General features: G+C 42.8%; 2 protein-coding genes across 2 annotated transcripts; one reads left to right on the top strand and one right to left on the bottom strand.

The window, feature by feature from the left end:
- Positions 1-1624: 1624 nt before the first annotated feature.
- NPY2R (neuropeptide Y receptor Y2) lies at positions 1625-3439 on the bottom strand. The gene has a single exon (XM_066317675.1). It carries the CDS (start codon positions 3405-3407, stop codon positions 2250-2252), a length of 1158 nt encoding a protein of 385 aa, XP_066173772.1. The 5' UTR covers positions 3408-3439; the 3' UTR covers positions 1625-2249.
- A 2732-nt stretch (positions 3440-6171) lies between these two features.
- Positions 6172-11744, top strand: LOC136360830 (cuticle collagen 2C-like). The gene is made up of 2 exons (XM_066318449.1): positions 6172-6774; positions 11625-11744. Exons 1-2 carry the CDS (start codon positions 6172-6174, stop codon positions 11742-11744), a joined length of 723 nt encoding a protein of 240 aa, XP_066174546.1.
- Positions 11745-12231: the final 487 nt, after the last annotated feature.

The following is a 12231-nucleotide window of genomic DNA, read 5'->3' on the forward strand; positions in this document are numbered from 1 at the left end:
CCTAAGGCAGTCACTGACCAAGGCACCACCTCCACAAGGCAGAGAGGAAAGCAATGCAATAAACTAGTGCACCAGTTCTGGATCAGCATGATGGCTGCAGAGAAAACTCAGGAAGCCATAAAATAAAGACACCATGAAATAAACTGAAAGATTATTTGTAATTAATTGCTTTTATACAGGATGATGTAGAGCAGACTTAAAATTACAGAGAATTAGTCTGGCAATTGTAGGTTTTGCACACACTGTCATGGTTACTTCAAAAATGTCTATATACCACATTCTAACAGGCTTAAAGGAGTTGAAACAGAACTTTTAAATCATTTGTGTTTTAAATAAAGGAGGCTATTTGTAGTAATAATACTTTTGATGAAGGGTTCAGAGTCAAGTGATATATGTGATTGATGTCCATAATAATTGCATACTTCTATAATCCTTCCTCACCCATAAGAGTTTTAAGCTTACATTTTGGATAGTAATAATATTCAGACAAAAATAACTTGTGGGCAATATCATGTCCTGAATATGGTGGAGAATTAATCTATTTTTGTAAAACTGTTTAAGAATGATGGATACTTTTTTCTGCTCGAGTAAACACTAACTAATTCTCTAGACCTCCCTTTTCTGCTCATGAAAATCCAAGTCCAAATGATTTCATGGATATTTAAAAGATGATGCCAAATACTGAATACACAAAGATTAATTTCTCCACTTGATAAAGACCTGATACTATTCATTACATTGCAAACATTTCAGTGCTGGAGTTTTCTTGGGGTTTAATTTTTAAGAGAGAACACAATGAATTTAGGAACAACAAAAAATGTAAAGAAAAAATGAGGCTGCTGAAATGTAGCCATCAAACTAGACTTCAAGTGAAAGTATCACACTTGTTTTTATTCTCGATAAGCAACAGGGCAGCTTGAAATAAACATGGATTGAAATTTTCTTCATCTCTCTAATGAGTTCAAAGAGGCTGAACAAAGACATAGAAGAGTTGAGCATTGCTGTGTACAACACGGTAAACAGATTAAAATTTTATACCTGAGCAAAAAAAGGAATTTAACTATTAACTACGGCATGCAGAATAACTGATAAGTTATCACATAAACATAGCATACTGTTATCAGGTTGCAGTCATTCTGATGTTCTTAATTTTTACAAAGGCTAAAGATGGAAAAAAGCTCTGAGACGAGATGAGTATGTGACAAAAAACCACAATAAGGAAAAGCACTTTACCATCTAGCAGCCTTTCCAGAGGATCAGAATTATCTGCTGTTTTATTATCCACGCAGAAGCAGCAAAAATTCAAAGCCTGTGGAGTTAATAACACATTAGACATTTAAGCAGGTCCTGAAAATGAAAATATTAGCAGTTTATTAAGTGCTCACAGAAGACCTGAGCCTGCATTCCCTGCCCTCAAATACTACTTTAAAGAATTGCATTTGTGAGCTGTTCCCAGAGGAGAATGAAAGGCAGGAATCTGCAGGGAATGATCAAGTCACAGGCTCGTGATTTTCTCACCAGCATAACAACTGCCAGTTTTTAAATGATGACTTCTTACCCCATCTGACTGGCCAAAACCCACATTTCATTTTATGTAGGAACTTTCCTCTCACTGAATCCAGTATTTTGGTGGGTTTGGTTTTTCTTTTCTCTTCTGTTTTCACCACCTAATCTATTTCAAATGCTCTGGTTTGAAATAGTATAGCCCAAGTAAAAAACAGGTAATGTATTTCATTTCTTAATTCCCTTTCTTTGCAAAAGATGCCTGTGGGAGAGAAGGGGCCTGAAAACTTTGAGGTTTAACCAGCACAGCTCATTCCCCGGTCAGACAGGCTTCTTTCTCCTGGCAGACTTCTGCACTCCCTGATCTCCACATCGAATATAAAAACTACCCGCACCTACCACCAATATTCGTGTGCTATAAATCAGCCATTTTCCTTCCTCCAGCAAAATCAGCAAATCCAGCCCTTGTCATTTAGACTTGTCAAGAAGATATGAGAGGGATGAAGTGTATTTACCCAGTTAAAGATAGCCATAAACAAAGCCTCTCCCTTTTACTTCCTTGCAGCTGTATAGTTACATCCTCTTGATGTCAATCAACTCCCCTAAAATCACAATACCTGCCTTGACTTTCCTGCTACTGTTCTTTCACCATTTATGAATAAAACTATGCATTGAAAATGCATGTACCAAAATGGGTTCATCCCTTTGTTCGCAACATATTCATTTCTTCTTTAAAGTCAGACATCTTAGACATTGGTAGGTTGTGTGAAAGAGTCCCCAGGGAACTGAATCCTCTTGGCTTCTAGTTTCTTCCTGGCTTTGAAAGCTGCTGATACTTCAGGGTGGATGGAGTCCAGCCGCTGTTCACACTGGAAGGCCGTGAGGAAGGCCGTCCTGTAGTTGTTATTCATCCAGCCATAGAGAAGGGGGTTAGCAAACGTCGAGCACATGGCGATGACGTGGAACACCGTGTAGATCAGTTTGTACTCTTTCAGGTCTAACACCTGACTGTCAATGTCACTGACCAGCTGGAAAGTGTGGAAGGGCAGCCAGCTGACAGCAAACACCACAACCACGCACACCAGCATCTTGGTGGTTTTCCGGCGCCGGTGGTGATAGTGGTCATTCCCTGCCCCAGGGCTAACGTGGTTCTTGAGCTTGGTCCAAATACGGATGTAGGCAAAGGAGATGACTGCCAGAGGCAGCACATACTGGATCAGGAGCATGGAGATGCTGTAGATGGTGCCATAGTTGAGCTGCCCCTCCCCTGGCCACTTCTCAGAGCAGACCACAATCTTGAAGTCTGGAATGATCTCAATCAACGAGTACTCACGGAAAATGGCCAGGGGACTTGCCAACAGGGCACTGACTGCCCAGGCCACTCCTATAATTAGGAAGCTGATCCGTTTAGAGATTTTGCTTTCCAAGTGGTAGACGATGCAGCGGTGACGATCCAGAGCGATCACAGTCAAAGTGACTGTAGACACGTGGACAGCAAGGGCCTGGGCATAAGGCACCAGGTGGCACAACACCGAGCCCAGCTTCCATTCGCCCAAGAGCGTGTAAACCAACGTGAAGGGCAGACACAGTGTGTTCACCAGCAGGTCGGCCACTGCCAGGTTGGCAATGAAGAAGTTAGTCACTGTGCGCATGCTTTTGAATTTGATGATCACGTGGATCACGAGGGAGTTTCCGATCACCCCCAGCAGGATGATGGAGCAGTAAGCAAAGATGAGAATTATCTGTACTTCAACAAGTGTTGTGCTGTCCTTCAGTTCTGGTTTAGGATCCAGAGCCAATTCATTGAGTGGTGTGGTGTATCTTGTCAAGTACAGCTTAGTGAACAGCTCCATTTTCATTTCATCTGTCTGGTTTTCCTCACCTACTGCTTCCAGGGGCCCCATCCTTGCAGCAGCCTGGTAAAAGCCACAGAGCTGCCCCTGAAAACAAAACAGTACAAGAACAAGTGGAGAAATTGGTCCACATGGGCTAAGACAAGAAGCAATGAGCTAAAGCCACACCTCGTTCCTAACCCACATGCTACATTACAGAATTAAGAGAAGATCTGTCTTAATATGTTTAAATTCTCTTGCCCTTACATTTTGAAGGCTGATCCAGTAATACCAGTTAGGCATGACTCCTGCTGAAAATCAGAACAGATTTCAAAAGCATTACAAAGACAAAGTTTGCCTAAGTAAATGCAGAAGGATTAAGATCCTGCTGGGTAGCATATAATATTTTTTACAATCCACTACCTAAAACTAGTGCTTATTTAGCATAAATCTTCCAGTAATATCTATGGGAATTCTGCATGGAACAGCACCATCCAGACTGTTATTAACATAATAATCTTCCAGCTTTTCCTTAAGGGAAAGTGTTTCCCTTACATAGTTACTAAATTCTTACAGGTTTATGCCCTTCCTTAATACCAGTGAACTAATTGCTGGGGTCTTTCTTTAAGAAACTTTGTTTTACAACAGCTTGTACCATGAGGCAAATAAAAAATACCACTGAAATAGAACTGAAATAATAGCATTTCTTTGAAATGGCTGAGTAACTTATTCATGCTGAAATCAACTCAAGAAACAACTGAAACACAGTTATACATGATATTTCCTTTCTGTGTGATGTTTCAGAAAACAGAGGTCCTTGGAGGCTGCCAATCAGGCATTCATTTCTGACTGCAGTCATAGCGAAGAGCAAATCATTCCCCTGCTGATGTCAGTAAGAATTTCACCACTGGCATAAAAAATCACTTTTTTTTTTCCTTCCTTGCACAGGCTGAGCCAAATTCTGTGCTGCCCTAAGACTTCAGTAGGCACAATATACGAATGGTTTACAATCAGTTGTTGCCCTGGACTTCAGTACAATGTAAAAAAAAGTACATGTCCCCATGCAAACTGCCCAGAACATGGGTGGCATGCTAACCAAGAACTGAGAACCTGGAGACTTCTTTCCTTGGCCTGGGAAAATAATACAAAATTACCAGTATCAAGCAAACTTACCAACAAAACAGCACTGTTTGCCCCCAAGGGGAAAGGCAACCCTGAGTTACTCACTCTAGTTCCCCGTTCATTACCTTCCCTAAGGAAAGCAAGAGTAGAGAAGAAATGTCACTTTCTTGCCATCAAGTGTTAGGCATAGCTTAAGCCTTCTCAAATTCAAGTCTGCCTAAAAAAAAAGCTATTGATGTGTTTGGACGTGGCTTTAAAAAAATCTTGTTCTTTTTTGATCAGCTCCATTTAATTCCTTCTGTCTTCAGAGAAACGTTTCAGAGGAACAGAGGTACATTTTCATCCCCACCTCTGTTCCCAGAAACTATCAGAGAGTGACATCCTTCAGTATGGTTTCCAAACTGAGAAAGGAGTGTTGTCTAACAGCAGGAGACTGAACCCTTTTTGCTTGCTTCTATCCCACACAACATCCCAAAGAATTTCTCAGGGCAAGCCATTTTTGCAAAAGAAGCAAGTCGACTTCATGAACTGAAAGGCATTTTTCCCCCCAGCTAAACAGGTCAGAATTATGCCATACTGTTTAGTCTACAGGTATTCAACAATTAATAGTGTAAGCTTGAGATGTGAAACACCACAAGACACGTAACTGAGATGTGCTAGCTGCTCATACTAGTGTACACTGCTGATTTTAGCAGTATAATCAGTTTTCAACTACAAGCCTATGGATTTCAGGAAGGGACTCCTTATCAGCGCACTTTTAGTCCACCAGATTAAAAATGTAAGAGAACCACCACAATTTGCACAGTCAAGGCTATTGCAGAAGCTGAGAACTCCAATGAGCATTTTCCTTTGACCCATTCCTACACCCAGGAATTACACTTCCATATACTATTACAGTAGAGATTTGGCGAGGTCCCAGGACTGTCAGATGCTTCAAAATCGCATTTTTTTTTCAGTGTAGGTCATGTCTACACATAGAAGTAGAAAGGCTAGAGGGCTACAAATATAAATTCTTTTTCTTCTTTGCCCTAAATCCAGGCAGAAGGGTGTAGCTCAGCCAAATAACATAGCCTCTCTTCCTTCCCAAAAGTATTTTCACCTATATCTCTAGTCCCTGACTAAGCGTTCTCTTGTTCTGACACTTTTATTTTATTTGTTAGTGCCCTATTCAGGCTGATGAAAAATGCTTTGGTCTTGTCAATAAGATAAAACTGAGGGAGAAAGAAGGGACAACCACGGTTTAAAACAGAAATGAGCTCGAGTGTCAGCAAGTGACAAAATAAACTGGATAAGTTTGACGTTGTCGGTGGGACAGTTATGTGGGCAAAATATAAGTTGCTTTCAAAAAATGGGGCTAAAAACTTAGGTGACACCCCAGGTAGTGTTTGACAGGACCCTTTCTGTTCTTTTTCGGGGATAACCTCTCCATGTGATAGCATTTACTGGCACACCTTGCAAACTGCACCACATCGGGGCTTTTTCCCCATTTTTCCCCCCAGAAGTCAGATCCTCATGGTCAGGCATCAAACTGCGTCTAACTTTCGGCCGAGAAAGGCCCAGAGAGGATTTACATGGGTTCTGAGAGCAAGTAAGCCAAAAGGGCGGAATACGTGATCACATTAGCAAACAGCATTTCCATCAGGACCGCAGTGCCTGCACTGGGGAAGGGGCTGAGGTTGCTGGAGGCGAAGCTGGCAGCAAACGCTCCTCTAGGATGCGGCGCCGCTGCCCTCCCGCCTCCCTGAGCCATTCCCGGGGGCACACACCCGTGCCGGGGACAGACAGCCGTGCCGGGGACAGACAGCCGTGCCGGGGACAGACAGCCGTGCCCGGGCGCTGCGGGGATCCCGCCGCCGCCCCGTGTCGGGATCGCCACCCCGTATCCCTCTCCCGTTCTTACCTTCCGTTCGCCCCGCGCAGGCGAGCGAGGCACGGCGGGCTGCTGCCCCGGGAGCCGCTGTGCCAGGGCAGGTGTGCCAGGGCAGGGCGGGGAGCGCAGCCCGTCGCTCCGCAGCGGGCCGGCTGCCCCGGTTCCCCGGGCCGGCTCGGGTGCCGGCGCTCACCCCGCGCCGCTCTCCCTTCCCGGGCGGCGGGGCCGCAGCGCCGCTCGCCCCGTACAAAGTTTGGAGGCGGCGGCGGCCCCCGCACGCCGGGAGGGCGGCACGGCCGGGCGGGCCCGCCGACGGGGCTGGGCTCGGGCGGGGCGCGGCGCCGGCTCCGCCCGCCGGGCTCCGGGCGCGGGGAAGGCTGCGGGCAGCGCCCGGGCTGTGCCGGCCGACCCTCAGCAGGGCTGTGCCGGCTGCCCCCGGCCCGGGCTGTGCCGGCCGACCCTCAGCAGGGCTGTGCCGGCCGACCCTCAGCAGGGCTGTGCCGGCTGCCCCTCAGCAGGGCTGTGCCGGCCGCCCCTCAGCAGGGCTGTGCCGGCCGACCCTCAGCAGGGCTGTGCCGACTGTCCCCCGCCCGGGCTGTGCCGGCCGACCTCAATCAGGAATTTGGAGAAAGAGGGAGTCGTGCCAGACCCGAGCTGGTGTACACACCGCACACCCGAGCCTGCTTCCTAGCTTTTCCCCGAGATGCCTTCTGGGGCAGCATAAAAGGGATGCCTTTGCTCCAAACAACTGCTGAAATCCTTGCTTGCGAGCACCGCAGCTTGCACAGATTTTCCGATCCTCAGATGTGGCTGTTGCCAGAGCAGGTGTAAAGATGAATAAAGCATTTACGTATTCTGTCAAGAGCAAAATAAAATATCTCATATTTATTTACAAGGCTGGAAAGGTAAAGATAACAGCTGCTGCTTTTTAATTGGTTCTATATCAATAACCTTTCAAAAGCTCTCCTGCCAGCCACCTTGACAGAGGACTAGTGCCAGCCAGCATTGCTGTGTCTCTGGTAGGGTCCAGCTTCGTTAAATCAATCCATCAACGGGTTCTGCTTAATATTTTACTGAGTGTCTGAAGCCTCTCTCTCAATATTACTTCTGAGATTCAAGGGACTGTCTGCTCAGTGCATATCTGGGGGACCTGATTTACCAAAACGTGCTTCGTATCTGGTCGTAGTTCCCAAGAGTAGGAACTAGGAGAGTTTGCTTTCTCTATGGCTGTAGCACTGATACTCAAACAATTCTCTTCCCAAACTCTACACAAGCTGCTCTCCACAATAGGATTACTCCTTTACTTCCTGTTACTTAGGTAAATTTGCATTCATGTTTAAGGTGGTTTCAGGGATCAGCAACATTATCTTCCCTTTTCTGTCCTCTTTTTCTTCCAAAGGTTATTCAATACAAAAGCACTTCCCTTGTCAAAGGTAATGCTCCTTGCTTTCATTATAGCTTCAATAATATGCCCTTACAGCAGAGAGTGTTAAGGGAGCATCAAGGAATAACTTCAGTGATTTAGAGATGTTTTTGAAATTCAAGAACCTAAGAACCCCCTTGGATCTTTACTAATTCAGGCTATCTCTTCAGGAAGGGCCTTGCTCTTAGTCCTTCAGCACTTCTGAGACTGTTAATGGAATGCCCCTAGCTTATTGCAAAATAGATTTCTTTGATGACTAAATAAAGAGCCAGGAGTTTCAAATCTCCTACCCTTGTTCATTCATTTCCCAAGTCAATCTAATTGTAGGATTTATTTTTTGATCTATCAGCAGACATAAATGCATGCCGTGAGTTTTAGCAATTACAGCACTTGTATAATACATGTCCATGACAGCCTGCAATACTTTCCTTTCCCTCTCTGACAAGTAGTCAGCAGTGGCCTTCCACTGATCTCAGGGGTGATGCTGTTTTGCCCTACTCTGCACACTCTTCCTAACTTAATCTATTTTTGCTACTCCTTATGTCTTGGAGGGTGTAGTGAAATGCTACAAATCTTTACAATCTGCCCAGCTCAGGATTCCCCAGCTAAGAAAGAATGTTCCTTACTTACACTTCCAGATTCCAAGAAGATGTCAAGAAGTGCAATTTCCTAGGGGTTGTTATGCCATAAAGGCTGCCTTCCCATGCTAGAGAAAGGAGGTGTTATTCCCTATTAAAAGGAAATTCTGTGTTCAGGCACAACTGAAACATTTAATGGAAATGCATTTCTAATAAAAACCAGCATTTTTTATTGCTCATAAAAGAGTGGAATTTAATGGCCCCATAAACACTGCCTTGAACCAAAAGCCATGAAAACACCAACATCAAGGGCAGAAAGAGTCAAGTAGCAAATGGGCTGTTCGATATGAAATGAGCTGCTGGGTGATCATCCCCAGAGCAACTGTGGATACTTTGCTTTGTGTGCACTCAAATGTCCATCCCAAAACCAAGATAAGCCATGAGTCATTGAATCACAGAACCATATGTTGGATGGAACTTCCAAAAATTTTCACTTCCAGCATTATGAAATCAAGTCTAGATCCAGCAGGTTGTGTCCAGGCTATGTCTCCTCCCCAGGAGAGTTTTGAGTATCTCTGAGTGAGAGACACTGCTTTCACTGGGCAGGCCATCCCACCAACAACTCTCAAAGACAATTATTTTTGTATCAAATCAGACTTTCCCATGTTCCAGCTTGTACTAAATGCACTTTGTTCTAGCCCTATGTTCCTCCTGGTAGCTGTGAACAGGAGTTAGATTTCCATTCAGCCTTGGCTTCTTTAAGGCTAAACAAACTCAGTTCCCTCAACACCACTTTGATCATTACATAACTCAGCCTTAGTCATCTTGATGTCCCTTCATTGCACTTACTCCAGTCTACGAAGGTCTTTCCACCACTAGGAGCCCCAAACTGAACCCAGCTGTGGCCACAGATGTGCTCTCACAACTGAAAAATAGAGGGGAATAGTCACTTCTCAACCTGTTGGCTACACTCTTGCTGTATCTTGATATAGACTGTAAAGTTAGACTGTGCAAACTGACTTACATGAAATAAATGAGCCACATGAACTTTAAATCTCAGCTTCCTATTTAAGGCAAGTCTATAAATGAGCTTCTGCTGTGAATATGTATATGTACTAAGATGAAATTAGATAACATATCTTAACAGCTTGGAAAAAAAGCCTGGTGGATTTATGTTGTTTCTGCTGTAAATCCCACTGAGGGAGGTATGGCAGGGTGTAAGATATCCAATTTACATAGTTTGCCTCTGGCAGTCTCTGTTCAACTTTCTTTGACAATTGTCTTGTCAAATTCTGTCCGACAGGAAGGGTTTTTTCTGATAGAACAATAAGCATTTTTGCCAGCTCCTCCTAAGTTTAGCAGCTCTCAGGAGCAAAATAAAGGTCTGCATGTAGTGCCCACACTTGAAGCAGTAATGACTTTTGTTTGACTCACAGAACTAGGAAAGAGTTGCCAGTCCTTGTCCATTAAATTGTCCAAGATCAGATTTGCTGAAATGGCAAATAAGGCTTGATGAATATCAACAAGAAAAGGCAGCAGCTGTCCCAACTGTCCCCAGACATAGTTTTTCTTATATTATTTACTATGAGGGTTGAATATATCAGAAACCACTGCCTCTTGGTCACTGACCTTTAAAAGCAGCGCTGTGCTGCATACCACCCAGTCAACCCAAACTCTGTCAGTCCTTACTCACACAGCTTTTCCTGGACTGAGTCAGATTTCAGGGATTTAAGTGTTCTACATAACATGAAAAAAATCCCTTAAAAATAAAATGGGAAAAAAAAACCCTGGAAAATGACCTTGAGAAAAAATATCTGTCATGAATCTGTTATGTGGTTCCCACACAGAGATCATATGGTTTAAAATTATATAGGAAAAAAAGTTTTCTTACTTAAAAGGTCAGAACAAAAGTGTTAAGTAGCTAAGGAGTGAATTTTCTTTTTATAAAGACCCCTAAACATTTTGCCATACATTTATAAACTGTTGTTGTTCCCTTTTTGTTTAGATTCCATCTCACAGGTTCAATTTTGCTTATTTCTCTTTTTCAAATGCAGTGATATAACAGTATGCACAAAAATGTATCATCAGTCTGCCTTAGGGGTAAGTACAAGTCAGCAGGTAATGAGAGGAATTGGTGGTATGAATAAATACCAACTTGGAGTTGCTAACAGCAGTACTTCACAGCCCGTGCTGGTTAAACAAACAGTTGGGCGCATCGTTCAAAAATGATTGCACCAAAGTCTCAGTTGAACTGGCTGTTTGCTCACAGGCTGTGACTGAGCTCAGTACTGTTTCCACACAAGGCAAGACTGCAGAGCTGAACACTGAGCTTCGAACACAGCCTTCCCAAATCACCCAGTGCATCGCATACACTTGTTTCATTCAGACAAAGTAAACACCGTAAGATCGAGCAGTTCACACAGGAAATGACAGGTTTAAAGTTGTCCATTAAACACCAACACATATGTATGTGTATTTACATGCCTGTGACATGGTCTGTAAATAACTAGACAGACTATTTCTCTAAAGCTTCATTCAGTGTTCCCAGTTGGCAATCCTTATGCAATGAGCATGTGCTTGATATTTCTTTATATTGTCAGTATATATTTTGCCATCTTATTGCTTTTCCTTACTGATATGCTATCCTTTCTCTGCAGAGAATATAGAAGAGGTCATTTCTTCCCAGGGTTTTCTATGCTCTTTTCATTACTAGATCTCAATCAGAAATACTCAACATTTATTAAGATCTATTTTCTGTCATTTGAATTCAAAGAGGCTGGCCAAAATTTAATAGGATTTAAAAATACCAGGAAGAAACCATTTTACTATATTTTTTGTTGCTTGCATTTTAGACATTTTTTTCCTTCCTATTTTTCCTGAATTCAACTTCTTTTAAAATACAGAAGTTTCTGAAAACTCAAAAATCTGATGTGGAAAATGACACTTCATTAGTTTATTGAAAGCTTGGACTACGAGTAGTTGTTGCCATTTCTAAAGAGTTTTTAAATGTTCCTGAGGCAAGCATACTCTGTTTATTTTAGAGCACTCATCACAGAGAATAGATTCTCACATACAGCTTACAGCTCAAATATCACACACACTTCAATGCTCAGTTTCTAGCTGGAAAAGCAATGAATCTCTAGATGCTTTCCAAAAGTGAGCCAACTGTATGTGCTTGTTGTATGCTTGTTTGTATGTCAATTACTTCTAATTCTAGAGATCTTTGCCTGTTACAAGCAACAATGCCACTCCTCCTTTGCTTTGTCTAAAAATTATTTTGGTAATATTTATTAAAGGTTGTGCATGTTCTTAAAACTGAATCAGATGCTTTTCAGGATCAGTATTTGGCTGATGATATCTGTGCAGTGCTGAATGAGTTGTCTTTGGGACAAACAGAACTAAGTTTGAAAGATTAAAAACTTTCAAATATGTGTTCCCTCTTCTCCAAGTTACATATCTCAGAATACAGAAAACTGGTCACAAAGTTTACACACATTCTTTCCTACTTGTAGAGAGTGCATGGAGCATACATATTACTCAGAAATATATTTTAGTGAGCTAATTTTTCAAAAATATCCATATGTTTTGGAGGGTTTTTTTGTTACCATATGATACGTTTTTTGTGAAAAATCCTTTTCATGTTGCTCTTAAGCTCAAGGAAATGGGTCATCTTTTGACCTTGCTCAGCCAGCCTTCATTAAGATGCAGAAGATTGCTGGTATGGTTGGCATCTAGGTCCTGAAAAGATGCTCCAAAGAATCAATATGGATAGAGTAACCTATCAGAAATTTAATTATTTTGATAAACTATGTCATCCATGAATGAAGACAGCCCTTTTGATATGTCTGACATATAATGCCATGTAAAACACATCATATTCATTGTAAGGACAAATAGAAGATG

The sequence above is a fragment of the Sylvia atricapilla genome, chromosome 4 (genome assembly GCF_009819655.1).
Source record: "Sylvia atricapilla isolate bSylAtr1 chromosome 4, bSylAtr1.pri, whole genome shotgun sequence".
Lineage (NCBI taxonomy): Eukaryota > Metazoa > Chordata > Aves > Passeriformes > Sylviidae > Sylvia > Sylvia atricapilla.